The sequence below is a fragment of the Tympanuchus pallidicinctus genome, unplaced genomic scaffold (genome assembly GCF_026119805.1).
Source record: "Tympanuchus pallidicinctus isolate F22 unplaced genomic scaffold, pur_lepc_1.0 scaffold27, whole genome shotgun sequence".
Classification (NCBI taxonomy): domain Eukaryota; kingdom Metazoa; phylum Chordata; class Aves; order Galliformes; family Phasianidae; genus Tympanuchus; species Tympanuchus pallidicinctus.
Genome location: NW_026294744.1, coordinates 4,292,405 through 4,313,632, shown reverse-complemented (window position 1 = coordinate 4,313,632; position 21,228 = coordinate 4,292,405). Strand labels below are relative to the sequence as shown.

The 21,228-nt window shown below is 41.3% G+C and overlaps 1 protein-coding gene and 2 long non-coding RNA genes across 6 annotated transcripts in view; 1 reads left to right on the top strand and 2 right to left on the bottom strand.

Annotated features, from left to right (window-relative positions):
* The window catches only part of KIAA0930 (KIAA0930 ortholog), a 67,322-nt gene extending 56,399 nt beyond the window's left edge, over positions 1 to 10,923 (bottom strand). Inside the window, exon 1 of one of the 3 annotated variants that reach the window (XM_052690713.1) lies at positions 10,541 to 10,923. In XM_052690713.1, coding sequence (XP_052546673.1) covers positions 10,541 to 10,685 — 145 coding nt within the window. In that variant the 5' untranslated portion in view covers positions 10,686 to 10,923. The remainder of the gene's footprint in view (positions 1 to 10,540) is intronic. The other 2 variants (XM_052690712.1, XM_052690711.1) reach the window with 2 other exon arrangements.
* Positions 10,924 to 11,083: 160 nt separating this feature from the next.
* Positions 11,084 to 20,723, top strand: LOC128084548 (uncharacterized). 2 transcript variants are annotated; one of them, XR_008208582.1, is made up of 3 exons: positions 11,084 to 11,271; positions 20,204 to 20,268; positions 20,593 to 20,723. It is a non-coding gene; the product is annotated as an uncharacterized LOC128084548 (long non-coding RNA). The 2 variants fall into 2 exon arrangements; XR_008208583.1 differs by lacking the exon at positions 11,084 to 11,271 and adding an exon at positions 13,748 to 13,874.
* On the bottom strand, positions 13,875 to 20,995 carry LOC128084547 (uncharacterized). Its single transcript, XR_008208581.1, has 3 exons — positions 20,892 to 20,995; positions 17,788 to 17,827; positions 13,875 to 13,901 (listed from the first exon to the last, which is right to left on the bottom strand). It is a non-coding gene; the product is annotated as an uncharacterized LOC128084547 (long non-coding RNA).
* Between the last annotated feature and the right edge of the window lie 233 nt (positions 20,996 to 21,228).

Below are 21,228 nucleotides of genomic sequence, written 5' to 3'. Positions count from 1 at the left end.
GAAGGCCTAGCAAGTCCAAATCTTTCAACCCAGAAACCTTATTTCATTACGCAAAACAACAAAATTTTAAAATTTACTTTGGATCACAAATTCTGCTCATCCTCTTTTATTTTAGGCTTAGAACCATTTATTCCAGCAGCTTCTTGGAGCAGTTGCAAACAGCCAAACATGAAACAAGTAGTAAATGCATCATCCTTCCACATTCATCCTATGACTGTCACAGTCAATATTTTGAATTAAATTCTTATATAATCAATATTATAGCTGTTGAACAGAAGTGAAAACATTACAATTGTTATTCTAATCCTAGAACATTGAGAAACTCCAAGCACATCATGCATGTCTTTACATCTATTATAATTTTAACTGAAAGGAAAAAAATCTGCCTATGAAACACAATCTAGTATGAATATTTGGCAAGTCATGCCAAAAGCAAGAAAACAAAGTAATCTATGCCATTAGTATCAAATGATCAAAGAGGATGAAATTAGTTCCCCTTCATTCACATAAGACATGGCCTACTAACAATTCACATGATGCTTTGACTACAGAGAATTTAGTCACCCCTGTTATGAAAAACTCAGGTCATCCATTCACATCACTGCATAGGGAGAAATTAACCTTCTCATTAAAACCAAGCAAAAAAAAATATTAAGCATTCCTACAAAACGCATAAAGCTGGATTATGCTTATTTAGGAAGCTAGCTGGGTTTACAGAGCTTTATCTCCAGACATACCATGATAAGCTTGTTCCTTTGTTTTGGAAAATGTGTGTTCAGGCAATAGTCAAGCAGGAGTGACGCTTAGGAAGTATTAAACTCATCTCCTTAAGACTGATTACTTAAATCACACTGACCGCCCTGCATTCTACGGAACAATGAGATTTATGGTAACTTAAAACTCCCAAGATCCTTTAAGGTGGTAAGCAAACTACTCTTTATTGAAAATACAACATTGCTAGACACTCAACAATTCCTGTATTTAGTCTCTGAACAGCGAGACAAGGAGAGGAGTAAGCTTCTGGTTGAAACCTTCCATGTATCTTAGCAGAATATACCATAAATACATTTCAAACCATTTCCCTCACTGTGAGGATGTTTCAGCATCTACAGGAAACTTCATAGTGGAGACAGCTCCAGTTTCATCATTGTTTTAATCCGTCTCCCAAATTCCAGGTGACCACATGGAGCCCTGGAAGACAGGCCAAAGAAGCCCCAACACACTTTTCCTTCCATTTTCTTGAAAGTTAGATATACAGAGATGACAGCTAAAACTATCTATGTTACTTCCCAATAGACTAAATTGGAAAAACAGCCTCTTCCACATTTGTTACCTCCTAACAGAGATAACTGAAAATACCACCTCTTCCACAACCATGTGATCAAGAGAAGTACCACTCAGCACCCAAAGGCTGAGTGCAGCCCATCCCCCAGACAACTCAACACACCATAGGCACAGTTGTCTGTGGAAGCACTGGCTTAATGCAAACCTCCCGAAATTCAGAATCCAGACATGGAGGAAGCCTCTGGCAATTACTGATATATGACCTCTCCCCTCCATATGGTAGCTGACAAAAAGCTAGGTCTTGATTGAGCTGTAAAGATTTTCATCCCCCACACATCAACACCAATGCCAGGAGCAGTCTCAGTCAGTCTGACTGAGCACATTATGATTAAAGGGGAAAGGCTCAAGCCCAGTGATGTAATCTCCCATGAAGGGCACCTGACAGTGCAACAGATGAGGTGGCTTCAAACCTATCTGTCAAGGTTCAACCTGGTTTGGCCTAGTTCTGTGACAGGGGATGAAGGGATCCACAGTCCCATGTCCCAGGAAAAGGGGAAGGAAAAAAAAGTTTTACAAGGAGACTCCCCATCATGCTTTGAAATTGTTCCTAATATGAGGGACAATTCCACAGTGGAACGAAATACATAGCTCCAAAATTAATTTATTTTAATGGCAGAACACGCTATCTGCCCACAAAGCAAGGCATTCACTTCAAAGATTTGACTTCAAAAACCATAATGAAATGCTTAAGGAAAACCCAAAAATATTATAGTTCTATTGCTTTCATTCCATCTTCATGTCTGAAGAAGATAAAACTATCGTTACTTACAGAGTTCAAATTCTGTTTAATTACCAGGACTCCTATAAAGAAGCAGTATGATGATTTATCTGGCCTTTCTGAATCCTGACTGCATGAAGGAAAGTAATTAATTCATTATTTGGAGTCCTGCAAAGAAAGTACAACCCTACTTCTTCACACTGCTTAACTTCCCATTTACAAGAATAACTAGACGCAACATGTATTAACTAGTCAACTGCAGGGAACTGCTCATCCAGAGATGCACATTAAGGCAATAAAGTCTATTTCAATTGCTGGAAAGTTTGCATCCTCTCAAGTTTTTCTACTGATGAGTTCATTCCAAACACAGAAGATGAGTGGGGAGAACCACATATTTCATCCACCAGGAAATTTAATTTTCATTTCTTTGGAAAGAATCCAAGCAGATACACTGTTAAACGCTTTGATCCATCCTGAACAGTAATGATAGAATGTATTTTAATCCAAGACCTCCTATCCATCTTACAAGAACAAAATAGAATGCAGACTTCAAAATGGATTTGTAACCAGTAACACCCTTTAAAAGATTAATACCTATATTGCTGGAACAACAAAACCAAACAGCAAGAACTACACCTATAAAAGATGGATACTTTAAAACTTCCCTTCAGAGTTCATAGACTGATGGTCCAACTGTAAGCGACTCATTTACCAAATAAAAACAAAAACACAGCAGCAGCCAACAAACAGCAGCATGTCTTGTTTTAAGAACTAAACCACTTATTTCATTGAGGCAACACTGACCTAGAGGGTAGTTTGAGTACTGCTGTTTTATTTTGTTGTTTGTTTTTTAAAAATCTGCCTCCATATTTCAGCATCTCTGGCCTGTCTCTTATGATTCAAAGATGTATAGCAATCTGCAGGACACAGAAATCCCATAAACCATCTCCATTAAATAGAACGAATAAACAAATAATCCAACTGCTCAAAAATACGTAAAAGCTATAATAAAAAGATTGCATTATATTATCGATCTGGGATGATGTCTGTCAAGCTCCTGCCAGAAGCTAGCTTCCATAACCAAATTACAAATCCCCTAAAAACACTGGTGTCTAATGGAAAGCCTGAAAGGCTGTTAGCTACAATAGTGTGAGCAGGGCTCTATATATAAAAAAAAAAAAAAAGCATATTTAATGAATGATAGTAAAAAAAAAAAAAATTGATCCATAAAAAAGGTACTTACCTTGGGGGATCACAGCCCTGGGGTCGTACCCTAGACTACCATTTTCCACAGCACAGTAGTTGGTAACAACAAATAGAAGCAATTAGCACTCAGACTCCAGGAGCTATTTTATATTACTGTCCTAAGGTGACATATTAAAAAGCAGATCAGGAAACACATGTTACTGACTTGATCCTAAGCTGTTATTTCTAAACATTCCAGCATTGATCATGTGGCAGGACTGATCATGAGGCACAAGATCTCTGCGTTTGTTCTGGAAACAGATATTTTCTCTCCAGCCTTCAATATTCAATATTACTTGCCTCTGCCCATAATTTCACATAAGCCTGTCCCAATATCACAAGGTTTCCCACTTCCAATGCTCAAATCTCATTTGTCCCTCCTCAGACCCTACCAGCACTACATAGAAGCACACCACAGCAAAAATCACAGCCTATTGCTCTGTAATAGCAACAGAACACAATCTCAACAAAAAGTAAGCAACGTGGCACAGCCCTGCCAGAAAGGACCTTTCTCTGCAGCCACGTTCTGCTGCTTCTCCGCTGCGCTTTGCTGGGACAAAAGCAAGAAAATCTCACGCAGGAGCTATTGAGCAAATCCCTCACTTCATTGGTCCTGTGCGCAGGGCTGCTGGACAAACCCTTTCCCACTCCAGGGCTGAAGCCAGGAGGTCTCAGAGCCAGATCCAGCACAGGTTCCTGCACCATACTGTACAAGCACTCAACTGCACATCAGATGTATACAGGCATGCTTGACTTCAAAGGTTTAATCCAGAAGTTTTCCATATAAGACTAAGAAGGGGAAAAAAAAAAGAAACATTAAAATTACCACAAAAATCATATACCATAGATTGAGAGGGATCCACAAAGATCTCCGAGTCCAACTCCTTACTCCACACAGGGCCACACAAAATCAAACTGTGTGTATGAGAGTGTTGCCCAAATGTTTCTAGAACTCCAGCAGCTTGGGGCCATGACCACTGCCCTGGGAAGACCATTCCAGTGCCCAATCACCCTCCTAGCTACCCTGTATTTCTCCTGAAGAAAAAAATAAATTCTTGGAATTTATTTGCAGCTTGCTCAACTTTCTTCAAAGTAAACCTGAGATTCAATACCCAAAGGAAGCTGGTTAAGTCAAACCACCTACCCTTAGCACAAATTCAAATTACCTATTTTAATTTTGCTTTGCATTTTACTTTCTAGAACCTTTCCTAGAAGGAAATACACATTCTCCCTGGCTAGAACACTGTCTTATTTTTACTCATTAAGAAGCTGCTCTTTTTTTAATTGTACTATTTATAAATTACTTACATAAGCATCCTTTTTCAGAATTTGAATATTCATCCTTTCTTGAACATTTCACACGTATTAGCTGCAAAATGTTTTATAAATAGGACAAAGAAATTTGTACAAATATTGAGGTACTATAAAAGATGACTTCAAACTCAAAAAAAAAAAAATCTAGATGTGTTGAATGAAAATCAATTTAGAAACACTGGTATATTAAACTCATTACAGAGGATTGTATCCATTGGAATTGATGGATATAAGCTCTTCAGAAGGAACAGGCAAGGAAGGACGGACAGTGGCGTGGATCTCTACGTTAGAGAGTGTTTTGATGTTGTTGAGCTTGGGGCTGCAAATGATAAGGTTGAATCTTTATGGGTAAGGATCAGGGGGAGGGTAAACAACGTGGACATCCTGGTGGGGGCTGTTACAGACCATCTAATCAGGATGAAGAAACAGATGAGGTGTTCTACAAACAGCTGGCAGAAGTTGTGTGACTGCCAGCCCTTGTTCCAATGGGAGACATCAACTTCCCTGATATATGCTGGACATACAACACAATGCAGAAGCAGCAGTCTGAAAGACTTCTAGAGTCTATGGAAGATCAATTCCTGACGCAGCTGGTAAGACCTGCTGTTCCCAGAGAAGGACCAGTGGGAGATATGGAGGACAGGATCTGTCTTAGAGAGACCACAAAATGATAGAGTTCTCAATCCTTAGTGAAGTCTGGAGGAAGGTCAGCAAAACTGCTACCTTGGACTTCCAGAGAACAAACTTTGGGTTGTTCACAACACTGGCAGGGAGAGTCCACTTGGGATTCAGTCCTGAAGAGAAAAGAGCCCAGGAAGGTTGGTTGTTCCTCAAGAAAGAAGTTCTGAAGGTACAGAACATGCTATCCCTTTGTGCCACAAGATGAGCTGATGGGGAAAAAGACCAGCACGGATGAACAGGGAGCACTTACTGATGCTCCAGGAGAAAAAGAGAATCTACTTTCTGTGGATGAAGGGCCAGGCAACATGGGAGAGTACAAAGTTGATAGGATGTGCAAGGAAAAAAATCAGAAAGGCAAAAACCCAGCTTGGCCAATGGGATAAAAGAGAACAAAAAACCCATTTCTACAAATACATTAAGCATACAGTAAGAGGGGGCTAAGGAGAATCTCCGTCCTTTACTGGATGTTGTAGGGAATGTGATCACTGAGGATAAGACAAAGGCTGAGGTTCTCAATGCCTTCTTTAGGTCTGTCTTTAAAAGTCAGACCAGTTGTTCTTGGGGTACTCTACCCCCTGACTTGGAAGTCTGGGATAAGGAGCAAAATAAACCCCCCCACAATTTAGGTTAGAGACCTGCTATGCACCTGGACTGCCACAAGTCCACAGGGCCAGATGGAATCCACCCAAGGGTGCAGGTGAAACCGACTACCAAGCCCCTTTCAATCATCCAACAGTATTCCTGGTCAACCAGAGAGGTCCCAGAGGATTGAAGGCTTGCCAACATGACTCCCATCTACAAGCAGAGTCATAAGGAGGATCTGGTAACTACAAGCCCATCAATCTGACCTCGGTGCCAGGTAAGGTTATAGAGCAGATCATCCTGAGGGAGATCACATGGTATGTGCAGGACAACCAGGGGATCAGGCCTCGCTAGCATGGGCTCATGAAAGGCAGGTCCTGCTTGACCAACCTGATCTCCTTCTAGGATTGAATGACCCATCAGGTGGATGAAGGAAAGGCTGTTGACATAGTCAACCTAAACTTCAACAAAGCCTTCAACATTACCTACCACAGTATTCTCCTGGAGCAGCTGACAGCTTCAGGATGTGGTGAGATGCAGGTCAGCGTCTTCTCCCACGTAACCAGCAATAGGACTAGAAGGAATGGCTTCAAGTTGCAGTGGGGGAGATTCAGGTTGGACAATACTGAATAGTTTTTCTCCAAAGAGAGCAGTGAGGCACTGGAACAAGCCGCCCAGGGAGATGGTAGAGTCACCAACTCTGGAGGTGCTCAAGAAACATTCAGACATTGTACTGAGGGACATGGTTTAGCAGACAACATTGGTGATAGGTGGACAGTTGGACAGGATGATCTTTGAGATCTTTTCCAACCTACTCAATTCTACAATTTTTTCTGTAAGGTAGTGAATTTGACTGCTTGTATATGTTCCTCAAGCTCTCAGAAAAGCAAAAGTGATTTACAGACCTTCTTGTTACTCACAGTTCAAGAGAAAACAAAGCTTTCCAGCTTTTCTAGTCCCTCACCTTTGACTGGTCTAATCACTGAGCCAACTCCACAAACACACATGAACAAAGAATATATTTTCTTTCTACATCCAAGTTACTCCTGTCAAACTAGCTTAGCAAAACCCTCAGTAAATCCTCCCACCTACTCAGTGGTTATATTTTCTTCAGAGCTTCAGAAGCAAATATATACTTTGTGAATATTATAATTTAATTAACATTATTACCACTCTACGCAGGTCTGATTTTAATGCATTCAAGTCCTAATTATTTGTAGTTCTCCTCAATTCTTATTTTAACATTTCCAAACATTTGTTTTGCTGTCCTTAACTTTCTTTCCCCGCATTTTCCCACTCAAGCCTTCCCATTCCCATCATATCTTCACAATGTCCACAAACACTTAGTAACACCACCTCACCTTCCCTTCTCTCAAGAAGGTTTGAGACCTACTTATTTCCAAGATTTATTTATTCATCACGATCATTTGGCACATGAATCATCCCCTTGCCTTTATTCACACGACAGGCTCTGAAGATCACTGCTGCACAAACAAGTTCACACAGTCCCGTGAGGAAAAAGGTTCCTTTTTCTGCTGACCCTCTGCCAAGCGTGCATTCAGAATCACAGAATTGTAGGGGTTGGAAGGGACCTCCCCTTGCCCTCCACTTATCAAGGGTCAGAGGAACAAAAGAGCATTTCCTCCCCAAACAAGAAGCCAAAGGGAACGTTTAATTAGTGATAAAACTATCAGGACTTCTGAAGGGCCTAGCCTCTCAGCCAGCACCTGTAACCACTGCAGCTGCTGTCACCAGCGCCTAGTGACAGCAATTTTTGACAGCTGGTTTAGTCCCGAGCCAGCTGCCTCAAGACTTTTGCTTGGCTACATGTCTGTCAGTCAGCTATGGTTCAAGATGGTATTCAGACCTAATTTTTCCTTTTTTTACTAATTATAAGGTAGCAAGTCATACCTCCAACCGAGAACATTAGGCTGCACTGAAGACAGGGCAACTCATCCCTGAAGTGATAAAAGACAGAGAAGTTAAGCATCTGACAACACTACATACCTAGTTTGAGATTTAACCTAAACTCTATCAGGCCAGGGCTTTGGCCAAAAATTAACTTCAGAGCTTTCTACACAGCACTGTTGAGGAGAGCAAGCACAACACAGCAAGGGATTCTCAACAGAAAAGCAGCGCTTGACAAGTCCCCAGCTCATATTATTTATATTTTATCAACTAGGTCCTAAAATGAAGAACACAGTACTCACAGCCACCCAATTAACATTATATAGAAACTGTAGGCATCTAAAACTTTCTTGTGAAGGACATAAAGCAATCCTGTCATTCCCTAAGAAAGAACTACTTTGACAGTGTCATGTAGTACCAAACTGCACTTCAGAGCTAGCTTTGAGTGCAATGCCCTGCACAGCTGGATGACACTGACATGCAGCTGAGATGTCTCATAGTGGCATCATCATTCCCATTAATCAGCCTGGCACAGAGTCATAGATGAGTTATTATTCTGAAGTGTGATGTCAGACGGCTTGATGTATTTTCTTACATTACACAAAGAGGAAAATTAGGAAAATCCCTTATGAGGGGATTTACATTTTTGGACAACACTTGCCTAACTGCTGATGTGATGCTCTTGAAGTGTTCTTGCTCACAGAAATCCAGCATCAGCAAAAATAGCAGTCTCCTGCTTAAACTGGGGAGCAAACTTAAAGAAAACACGCAACGGGGAAAAAAGCTTCACAAATTTGACCTATTGAGTTCCATTTACCACAAAGGGGTTAAGAACAGTCAGAAAAACCTACAGTTTAACAGGATCAAAGCTGATTTTAAGAGCACTCAAGCCAAACGCACAACAGATTGAGTCTACTATGACTCCTGACACCACTGGAAAGAATTTGTCCATTATGAGAAGACAAAACACCATCTTAAAACCAGATACAGCTATATTTGTCCCGCAGCCAGGCATGGGACTTGCCCAAGGTCAGCATTACCATCCTCAAAGCTGGTTGTTTCAAATGTGACAATTTAAATGTTCATATTGTGACCTGACAGCAGTCCCACTTGGTATGTTGGCACTCCTCTGCCAGCAGGACACATTGGTGGGCAAGGTATACCAGCTACAGATTGGCAAACAGCAGCATTTGCAGCTGGAGCTCAGCTAGATGCAAAAACTAAACACCCAAGGCACTCCTATGCTGACATATGACCCAGTTTCAAACAGGCACAGCCACACACAGGAGACCCTTCACAGCCAGAATTAACCTCAGTGTAAGGAGCTCAGTCATTTCCCTGGAGCTTTATTTATATATCTCTGTCAGGGGTTGGGAGGAGGGATGGGGGTTGAAAGATGCAATACTGCCCCATGGCTTGCATGGTCATCCCAAAGCCATGCTGAAGCATGACCTGTTTCAGTTATACCTTCAATTACAAGCAGCAAGGAAGCAGTCTTACATTATCACCAGCCAATTTCACTAAAGGAAAGTAGTGATAATATTTCTATTCCTGCAAGCTTTTATTTTCACTCAAACTTGATATGGCCAAAAACAAGGCAGCAACAAGTTTTCCACAAATGCAATCTCACAGACAGTTGGCTTCTTTGCTGCTGTTGTTTGTACTGTTTTCCCCCTTTCATTCACATGTTCTTTGCCACAAGGCTTTATTTGACCATAAGAGGCGTTTTGTTTTGTTTTTTATTTGGCCATAACACTTCTATATTCCAGTTCAATTCAAAGACACAAAGCCATTAGAAAAAGCATGAAGAAACAAGAAAGACTCATTTCTTTTTATCTGAAGAAGCTTTCATTAAATGCAAGGTAGAGACAAGGAGAGAGCCCGTTCCTCCCTGTGGAGACCCCAGTGAGCACTGGGGGCTGACCTGGTACGCAGGGGACAGAAGGAGAACAGGGCTTCCTACACCAAGTTGCACCACAGAAACCAGTAAAATCCAAGTAAAACTCAGTTTTTACAAAAGACCCGGAGACAGAAACATCTGGGAAGTTGTAAGCGAGGAGTGGAAGGATGAGCCACACTGAAGTAACAACAACAAATTTCACTTAAGTGCTCCTAATTTCAAGCCCCGACCCTGCAGGGACTCCTATGCACGCACCCCTTCCAGCACAGTGCATACTGCAGCTCTGCAGAATGCAAAAACCAGCGCTCACATCAGAGCTTTCTATGCCCACGATCTCACAGTTGCACATAACGAGCGATTTCTATTCATTACCCTGGCTGGCAGAGTTTCCCGGCCCAAAGGCTCTCAGCTAAAGCAGCTGTAGGACCATCGCCACCTCAAGTCAACTGGAGCACAACTCCCAGCTCCCGTTTTGCAACAGGGGCTTAGAAAACACCTGAGCAGACGTCACCCGCGACGCACGTTAAGCCCACCAGAGTGCCGGGAGGATCCGTCGCCGCTCCGCTGCCCGAGCTCCCGGTACAAGCCCCGAGTCGCAGAGCAGCGCGGGGCAGCTCGCTGGGCGCAGGGAAAAACCCACCGGGACCACCCGGTCCGCGAGAGTGCCGAGCGTCCGTACTCCAAACACGCGACACACACTTTCTGCTCGCAGTAATTCCGGCCGCTGGCCCAATAACGCCAAACAACAGAGGAGCGGGAGCCGAGGCGCGGCCCCGCGGCGTTCGCAGCCCTCCGGCCCGCCTCCGCCGCCGCCGCCCGCTCCCGCCCCGGCCGCCGCCGCCCCTCACCGAGGCCGCTGATCTCGTGGCGGAGGCCGGTGCGGCTGCGCTCCTCCGCTATCGCCCGCAGCATCAGCTGCAAGGAGCGGTCCGGCTCGCCGTTGGCCTCCCCGTCCCGCGATGCGGCGCGGCCGCCGCTCCCGGCAGAGGCCATGCTGCTGCCGCCGCCGGCGATGATCTCATGTCAGGCCGCCCCCGCCGCCCGCACGGCTCTCCCCGGTGGCGGCGGCGGGCGGAGCCGGGGGCCGCTCTGTGACAGCGACAAGAGCGCCGAACCCAGCCGCTCCTCTCCACTCGCGCAGCCCGACGTTCCCCGGGCTCTGCCCTACTCAGCGCAGCCCCCGACCGAAGCAGCCGCGGGCACCGCCCTGCCTGGTACGGCCCGGCCCGGCCCCACCGCTTCCTGCATCAGCAATCGCCAGCACCGCCCCCCAACCCCCCGCATCAACCAATGGTGCGGCGGAGGACGGGGAGGAGGGCGGGATGTATGTCAGGTCCCCGCCTCCTGTGCCGACGGTGTTGGCAGGTACAGCTGAGCAGTGCAAGGTTAAGGAGCCGGACCAGGTCGAGGGCCACCTGAGTACCCGAAGGAGCGGCCTCGAGTCCCCCCTGCTCCTTCCATCAGGTGCTGCAGTTGTTAAGGGCGCTGTCCCGCAGAACTGAGGTCCCTTGTGGCTGCTAGCAACCCCAGGGACTATTTCACCCTCTGATAACAGACCGTTGGGGTTTCTTGCATTGTTGTACGCGAGATAGATAGCTAAAAGCATTGCTGCATTAGAGTGTATGTGTTGTACAGCAGAAATCTCAAGTAATGTAATACTTAAGCTGAGTAAGTACCAGCTGAGTTAACATTGTCTTTTGAATTAGTCAATAATGGTCAAGCTTTGCTACGCCTACATAAATAACTTGTTCCAGCTATGTGCAAGTCTGCATTTTTCTTGCTGTGCTTGTTTTAGTAGCAGCTAATAGGGAGAGCTTGCAGTGCACGTTAACGAAATCACCAGAGAGTACCTAGCAATTAAAAGGGGGTTGGAAGTCAGTAGATGTGGGCTTATTTAATGTATCTGAATGTATTTTTAATAGATGAGACAATAATATATATGCTTTGCATTGCTGATGCTGTCAAGGCTTGTTTACATACTTGCAGCCTGTTAGAGATCTGAATTACTTAAATACATCAAGCTATGCACTTTTGAAAAAAAGCATGTTCCTTTGTAATTCTGACATTTTCGAAGTCTCATTTAACCTGCTATGAACATGAAAAGTACCTTCACTTTTAAATATTCTAGATTTATTATTTTTGGTAAAGCTTTATAACAGTTGCTTGCAGCAAATGAATGTTAGATAAACTCTACAGATACAAGACATGAGAAGCAGCTTTCTTCTGAAGAAAAAAAATGCTCAAAAATCCTAATCATATCCTGGTTATGTTTTTGTTTTGTTTTGTTTTGTTTTTGCTGCTTTCTGCTGAAGGCATGCACATTGTTCAGTGGGCCTTTAAGAGAGTGTGCATTCAAGGATTAATTCTGCCATTTTTACTTAATTGCCTACCTAACTACATCAAGACATTTAGACTTAGTAAAGAACAGCTTTGGGCCCCCCATTATGAAACGTGTTACATTGGGCAGGTTGGAATATGCTCCAAAATTACTTTTGGAACCTTACCGTGTACAGCACAGAATTAATTCTGCTCCCAAGATGAAGTATGCAATTAAAGCTTGTGAAAATACTATTTTTAGAATGTTACAGAATTTTTAGCTAAAATTATCCTTACGAATACTCCCCTGAATGCAGTACAGACCATTATAAGGTCACGTATTTCAGAAATTAGAGGTGTTTCACTTGTTCAGCTTTCTTCAGCCCTTCTGCCCCCTCTCTGTACTATTCTTGTCATACCTGTCTCTAATTCTATTAGTTAACTGCCTTGGGTTATGCTGAATGGAAACCAGAGGTGCTCAGCTTTGCACTGTGGAAGTGGAAACAAGTCTGAACTCATACAAACAGCTTTTGAACTCCACTGATCCCTCTCTATTTATCAAAAACAATTGTGCATTCTGTGCCTTTTATTCTAAGTTGCTCCTGTGCTGTTCCTGAGAATGCAATTATCTTAACTGGATTGAGATGTGAACCACAGCCTTTGTGATAAGAGGCTTCCGGGTTTTGTAAGCTACTTGCACGTAATCCTTGTTTCATTGTTTTACTTTATCTATATTGTATCCAGAAACACTTCACTACTTACAAACCCTCCTCAAACCCTCCATCAGTTCTGCAAATTTGAAGTCCAGGAAGAAATTCATTAAGTTTTGGGTTTATACGGCTTTTTATTTCATGAGAAGAAATGGGCAGTCCCTCAATTAACCTAAAGCACAGGAATGCACTTCCTGCCAATCTGAAGATGGCTTTGCAGTCAGATGACAGGGATTTGCTGAAAGAGCTAAAGTAACTGGGAAGCTGCTTTAGACAGCAGAGATAAGATGGAGCTTTGCACAGACCAAGTATCTATTAAGATATAGAATGCCAAGTTGGAAAGGACCTACAGGGATCACTGAGTTCAATTCCTGCCTCCACAAAGGATCACTCAAAATCCAAATGCCATGTATAAGAGCACTGTCTAAGAGCTCCTTGAACTCTGGCAGCTTGGGGCTGTTATCCAAAGTCCAAGAAGAAAACTCTCTTAACTCCATTGTGGTGTTAGAAAGCAGCATGTAGTTTATCCTTTCATCCCCCAACTTGTATTGATAGTGGGGTTTGCCATGACTCAGGTGCAAGACTTTGCACTTGGCCTTGTTGAACCTCATGATGTTTACCCAAGCCAACTGCTTGAGCCTTTCTAGGTCTCTTTGAATGGCATTCTGTCCCTCAAACATGTTTACTGCACCATACAGCTTGGTGCCATCTGCAAGCTGGCTGAGAGTGTGCTCAATCCCACTGTCAATGTCATTAGTGAAGATGTTAAGGGGTACCTGTCCCAGTACTGACCACTGATTTCCATCTAGATACTGAGCCATTGGCAACCACTCTTTGGGTATGACCTCAGAACCAGTTCCTCATCCATCAAATGGTCCACTGTTCAAATCCCTATCATTCCAATTTGGAGAGATGGATGTTACGGGGAACTGTGTCAAAGGCCTTATTGAAGTCCAGATAGATAACATCTATGGCTCTTCCCTTGTCCACAGTCTCAGTTAATGCCATCATACGAAGCCACTAGGTTAGTCAGTCAGGATCTGCCTTTGATGAAGTCATGCTGATTATCCCAAGTCACCTCTTTCTGTTCCATGTGCCTTGGCACAGCTTCCAGAATCTGCTTCATGATCTTCCCTGGCAGAGATGAGGCTGACAGGTCGGTAGTTTCCCAGGTCATCCTTTTCTGCATTTTTAAAAAATGAGTGTGACATCATGTTTGTTCCAGTCTCCAGGGACTTCAGCTGACTGCCATGACTTTTCAAATACCATTGAGAGTGGCTTGGTGACTATGTCAGCCCATTCCCTCAGGACTCTGGGATTAATCTCATTGAAACCTACATATTTATGATGTTTGGGTTCCTCAGGCAATCATAAACCCGATCTGCACTTACAGCAGGAGGGGCATTGCTCCCCTGTTTCCCACCTTCTGAACCATCCACTCAAGGGCTGCGTGTATAGCAGTCAGTAGTAAAGACAGAGGAAAAAAGTTGTTGAATACCTCCTTGTCTGTTGTTACTAGATGACAGGTCTGGTTAAGGAGAACCAATGGTACATCCACAGTGGCTCAGAAATATGAGTCAGAGCTGTGAACTGACCTTGTGTAACACCTGCACCTATGCAGTTACCACTGCTGGGATCTCCTGTCTATTGTCAACATCTGTTAATGGCAGGGGTGAAATCTCTGTAACAGCAGAGAGTTTCAACCCACTCTAAAAAGGAAGTTAAATCTCATCAGGCAGCAATAGAGAGTTTTAAAGAATTACTTGCTTGTAGAAGAGATCAGTCTTGCACAGTTTACAGAGGATGTAATGGTTAACTTACGGTTAAACTGTGCAATAACTTCATAAAAAAAGTGAATTTTCAGCAGGAAATCCAAAGTAATATTTTAATTAGAAACTGGTGTTTTAAAATCTTGGCAAATTTGTGAACAATTCTACAAATGGAAGAGCAAATTAAAATTTGAAAATGGGAGATGTTTGTATGAATGCAAGTTATTATGGTTGAATTTTTAATTTCATTTTTAGAATTCCATAACAGGGGCTATTTTTAAAGTTGGTTGCTGTTTTGGGGGTTTTTTTTGCATTTTTTTTTCTGTTTTATTCTAATAAGTTATCTTAATTATGCTATATTTTACAGTTACATTAGCTTTTCAGTATTTCAGTGGACATTAACTAATATTTTAAATAACATACAAAAGGGAGCATGTGAGTGGAGAGTAAAAGATTGTTATTTGTAGACTTGCTTTCATGGGAACTACTCTAATTAATGTCATAAACAATAGCCACAGTGGGTTTCCTTTGGATTCGTTTATTTAAGTAAACATTCTAATTGATTCAACTACATTCAAGACACTTCATGTAGTTTTCTATATTTTTACCAGTAAGACAAAGTTTCTCTCCAGATCACATGGCTGATCTCTGCTCAGACCCTCTTTTCCTGATATCTAATCAGGCTATTTAATCACCTTGGCAAAATATGCTGGTACTCAAATAGGTGTAAGGTGAAATATTAAGTAAATAATAAATATATAAAGGAAGTCAAGTTTCCAAATTAGATAAATGCTTTCCTGCTTAAAGAAGAAAGAACTCTAAAGCCAGGTGACTGCATGTGAACAGATGATCTTTGGGTAAAACTTGAACTCAAGTTTGTAAAAGGAAAGTACCAATGGGGTCAGAACATAAGTGTAATATTTAGTCATTTAGTGCTTGAATTTCTGTAGGCCTCTGAAGAATATAGATGGTTAATATTTTTCAGAAAGACATGAAGTAATTCATGTATAAGGAGAGCTCAATCTCTAATTTTCTGACACAGAATTTTATTTGCAAAGCAAAACAAGAACTGAAGACTCATGTCAGTTAAGGATAAATATGTTTAGAATAAACCATATGAAGTGTTGACTTTTCTCTCAAATCAAAACATAATTACCTGTATTCTGGTCAACAGGGTGTGGGAGTGGGAGAAGGGAAGGAAACAAGTTAAAACACTAGAAGTTTCCTTTTGAACATGGAACATCAACTGTTTTAGTAAATTGGTGCTTCTGACTGACGTATTCATGAGAACATCATATTTTTGTCCGGAGTTGCTTGAAGTTTTGATGGTAAAATATTAAGCCAGCTCAGTTTTCTGTATGATACCTTTGTTCCCAACAGAGTTAATTGCACTAGTGGTGAACAAGGTGAACAGTAAAAATGTGATTAGCTGGAGTAGCTATAGACTTAAGCTGTGAAAATGATCTCATCTGTTACTCAGTGCCTTGTACAGCATTTCTTGGCCAGAGCCATTATTACTTCTGAGAAGTCTTATCAATACGATACCCCTTTTAATAAGTGTTTAAAAATCCTGGGATTTGCTATTCTTGGAGAAGCTTAAGAAACTATACCTGTATATATTTTTACACTGGTACTCATCTAGCGTATTCACAGCAATTTATGGTAATTTCAGAACCTCATACTTTCGTTTAACCAGTATGTTTGTAAACAGCTGCCTTACGAGTTTCAATCTATTTTTTTTCTATGGCAGTTGCATATGGCAATTGTGCTTTTATTGTATTACAATGTGTTTTATGTGCAGCACTGCCTGGAAAATGATAATTATTATTTAAATGTACACCACACCTCCATGAAAATGAGTTTGTATTTAAAAAAATTAAGCAAGTTCATCCTTAAGAGTTGAAGCACAAGAAAATATAAAAATAAAATATTAATCCTCTTAATGCCTGGAGGCTTCAATAGGTTTGGAACCTCATTTATTCAAGCAGCAAAAAGTTGGTCCTTTCTCTCACTTCCTGCACTTCTCAAGCCCCCATTGAAATAATCTTATGATGTACGTTTTACTACTTTTGTCCCATTATTTCCTCTTACTCTTTGGTAATGTTGCTACTTCTTGAAAGCCACATGCTTCCAGCTCCTCAAAGCACACATCCTCTAGCATTATCACTTGTTGCTTTCAAGGCTCTCTTCTTTTCTCACTCCCTATCTTGAACATTATTTTCTTAGGTGCCTTTGCTCTAGGCCTCTGTTGTGAATACACTTGCCTATATGCTTAAATTTCAAATATTAAACAGTGATCAGGTTCAGGCAGCTTATTTAATCTAATTCTATACATCATAGGCCATCATACCTCAAGAAACAAATCCTACACTAAGCTGAACGCAACTAAAGGAGGATATTAGCCATTTCAGTAGGCTTTTTCTGAAAAGCATATCAATAAAATATAATAATGGAATATATAAGGTTCAACAATAAGAGCAGTAGTGACATTGTTTTTCATTTTTCTATAGATGCAGTGGTAGTTTACATAAACAAAAATAATTTGAGATACTGAAGAGCATCTTTATGTGGCTGAATGTTAAGGCTTCACTTCTGAAGTGTCTACTGTTTTCTCTACATTGTTTAGATATTGTTCCGTGGTAGAGGCAATTTACATACACATAAACTTATTTATTAATCTTAACTTCATGTGTAGCTTCTTGTTACGATGCATAAGGAATTCCCTAACAGGTATTTTGGAGGGATCGTGTGTCTCAGAGAAATGAATTTCGTTACTGTTCATACACAAGATTACCCTCATTTGTAATGGATCTGGATCACATTAGGAAAAAAGAGTTGAAAAGTGAGGAACTGAGGTGTCTACTGATCTTCTTGAGTTAGATGCAAATTGTTCACTGGCCAGTTGTACAAAACATCATACAACGCTAATCTTGAATGCTAAGATTTTTTAATTTTTTTTATTTTTTGGCCAGGATTAATAGTAAAAGCAAAGCAAGTGCATGTTAATTTATTATCTGAATTTAGATACCCTGCTTCTGCGCAGCTGTGACTATTTGCCCATCTCTACCTTCTGGAAAAGTTGAGGAATGAGGCTCATGTCAGGCTGAAGGAGAGAATGAGAAGAGATGGTTGACGTAGGCAGTCTAAGGCAATCCGTAGTTTCTGTGTTTTTCCCCTGCAATGCACACTTTCATGCAATGTTTTTATTCCATAGATAAATATTTTAGACAAAGAAAAATGCTCCTCCAATTAGCTTGAATGCAGTGACATATTTTAAATTTAGGGAGCTTATGTGCTTACCTTGAAAACAGATGGCAATGGGATTTCTTTTCCTGATACACTGCAACAGAAAGACAGGCAGCAAGGGTAACTTCAGGAAGTGAAATGCCTTTTCACGCTGGAGGAGATAAAAGACTTTTTGGTGCATTAGGACAAACTGAAGAGCATCAATTTGAATTTCACAGTTCTAATTATTCATAGTGTTATCAGTGATTACTTGAGGTCATAAAGGCAGGAAGAAGCTTTTCCCTCTTGAAACCTTAATTTGACTCTTAAGGCCAAAACCAACAGTATGTTATAAATGTCTCCTGTTACAGATATCTTTTCAATCCTTCCAACAGATACTGTGGTTGTCAGCTTCTCTATTGGAAAATCCTTGATATAATCAGAGATCAGGAATGCCAAGGAGCGCTGCCATGGCTGCTCTGGGTGGAGAACTTTGTTGCACCTGCCAACTCCTACATCTAGCCCTAGCTGCTTTAGTGACTGCTGAAGTTTCATGAGTATCAAGTGCCAAATGCACAGAAGTATTTCCTGCACTTTACTAGGTTTTTTTTTGTTTTGTTTTGTTTGTGTGGAAACATTACGAGAGAAAAGTAGTTTCCTGTGAGGAAGAACTAATGTCTCTAAATGAAAGTGCTATGTCCCTGTAGAATGGTAAATTTGCATGCTGAATCTGCTTGCCAAAGTCAATCAAGTCAATGGAAAGACTTGGTAGGTAATTAGCTAATGCTTCACTGTCTGTTCATGGATGCCTGGCTGTATGTTAGCTCTGACAAATGGTTTGTTTCAGCAGTGTAATTGATAACTGACAGAGTTTCTCTTAACAAGCTGCTCTGATGTCACATGCTGTATTACAGTGCCTTTTTTGCACCTTTGCAGGTAAGCTTAGGTCAACATTTGCCCTATAAGGCCCATATGATCAGAAATGTGAATGCAGCTGTAGATGTTTGCAATAGGCAAACTACTCCACTTTGGAAGACAATATTATTTTGTTGGGCAGTATATAACAAATATTAAAAGTAATTTTTTTTCTCAAGTTAGACAGAAAAAACCCACCAGACACGTTGCTTTGAATGTTCCAGTCTCACGTGTAACACCTACAGGCTCTACTTGATGCAGAGGTATTATTATTATGCATACACAAAGGAAAAGTTTGTTTTCTGAAGGGATTAAGCAATAGTTTTATTATGTACGCATAAAGCTTTGGAAATCAGATGTCAAAAGTCTTTCAAAGTCCCTCAAAGATTAAAGTTGGCAGCAATCAAGATAAAAATATTGTCGTAATGAAGGCATCTTTGGGATGCTCTGCTGTAACTTGGATGTGACCTGACATTTCATCCACCACAGTCTGCCTGTCTACATAGCTGACTGCAGATTTCATTCTCATTTCATTTTTGCTTTTAATTTCCATTCTCTCTGAACTTTTTTTGTCAAACCTGAATCCTGCAGCCAATGAGAGAAAGAAAACCCATTTACATTTCAGACTGCTCACTTCAGACATGTTTCACTACATCTGTACCAGCAAACCAAGCAGACACACCGCTGGCCCTGAACACAATTCCATACTTGTTGCAGTGCCAAGTGCTGCTTGATTCTGGGGAAATTATTTCCTTCTATGGCTTGGGGAATTGCAAGATTTGGTGACTTGTCAGCCATATCTGTTTGTCTTGTGGACAGAGAAGGGTATCTGGCCTGTTTGATGCACTAGTCCATGGGTGCACAAACTTTTGGCTTGCTTGGGCTGCACTGAGTAAAGAGGAATCGTCTTGGGCTACATATAAAATATGTAGGCCTCTCCAAAAATAATGCCTCCTATTTATTTCTGTGAAAACTAGAACAGATATAAACGGCACGATAACAGGTTGACACTTGTTCATCACTCGCAAAAATGCATAGCTAATGTGTTGAAAAATAGTGTTTTATGGCTAAGAATTTACTCTAACAAATAGAGTTATTGTGTTCTTTGTAGGAGGCATTACTTTCAGAGTGACCTACATAGATCATGCTGTTAACAAGCACCGATATTTTCCTTACAACTCCTAAGTAAAAAGAAGTACTTAGCAGTACTTGCCATGTCTATTAAACATATTCTTAAATTGAAATGTTACACAAGTCCTTGTGATGCTCTTTACTGCATGCTTTTATTACCATCTAATCATATTTTAGACTTCTAATGTCAAGAAAATGAATACCATATTGACAAACATTCCAGGTTCTAATAATTTTTCTTCAACTTTCAATTATCCTGTTATTCCAAAGAGAAGTAAAAATGTCCCCTATCCTTTTCCAATTGTTCTACTCCACTAATAACTTGTTGAATTTTTTAAAAGAGAATATTTATAATTTCTTCATTTCTTATTTCTGCTGTTAGGAAAAAAAAACAAAACATTCAAAGCTATTTGAAAATGTTAAAACTTATACTTTATTTTCATAGAATCATAGAATGGCTTGTGTTGGAAGGGACCTGAAAGATCATCTAATTGCAACCTCCGTTTGCAGGTAGGCTTAACAACCACTAAATGAGGCACTAGAGCAGAACCCCATCCAACCTGGCCCTGAGTGCCTTCAGGGATGGGGCATCTGCAGTTTCTCTGGGCAACTTGTTCCAGTGCCTTACCACTCTCTGAAAAATTTCCTCCTGACATCTAATTTAGATCTACCCTTCTTTAGTTTAAAACCACCCCCCTTTGTCCTATCACTATCTACCCATATTATAAGTTTATTTCACTCTTTTTCATAAGATCCCTTTAAGTACCAGAATGTTGCAATGATGTCTCCCTGGATCTTTACCTTATCTGGACTTTCTTTCTTTTTTCTTTTCAGAGAATCATAGAATGGCTTGGGCTGGAAAGGACCCCAAGGATCACCAAGTTCCAACCTCCCGCAGAGTCACCAACCTCCATATCCCTCCATATCTTCTCCTGGACCAGGCTGCCCAGGGCCCCATCCGATCTGGTTTTGAACACCTGCAGGGATGGGGCATCGACAATCACTCTGGGCAGCCTGTTCCAGCATCTCAGCACTCTCTTGGTAACAAACTTCTCCCTGACATCCAATCTAAACCTTCCCTCCTTGAGCTTAAAACCATTCCCCCCTTGTCCTATAACTATCTTTTTACTTACCCAAGTAAAAAGTTGATTCCCCTCTTTTTTATAGCTCCCTTTTAAATACTGGAAGACTGCAATGAGGTCTACTTGCAGACTTCTCCAGGCGCAACTCCCACAGCCTGGCCTTGCAGGGGAGGTGATTATCATCTTCGTGGCCCTCCTCTGGACCCTCTCCAATAGCTCCACCAAAGAGATAAGGCTGTTTGGCCCTTGCCCCTCGCTCCTTGACTCATTGTTCTTTTTTTTTTTTTTTTTCTTTTTATTTCTTCTTTTTCTTTTTTCTTTTTCTTTTTCTTCTTTTTCTGGCAAGTTCATAAACATAGATTGCTTTCCCATTTAAATGCATTTTTTT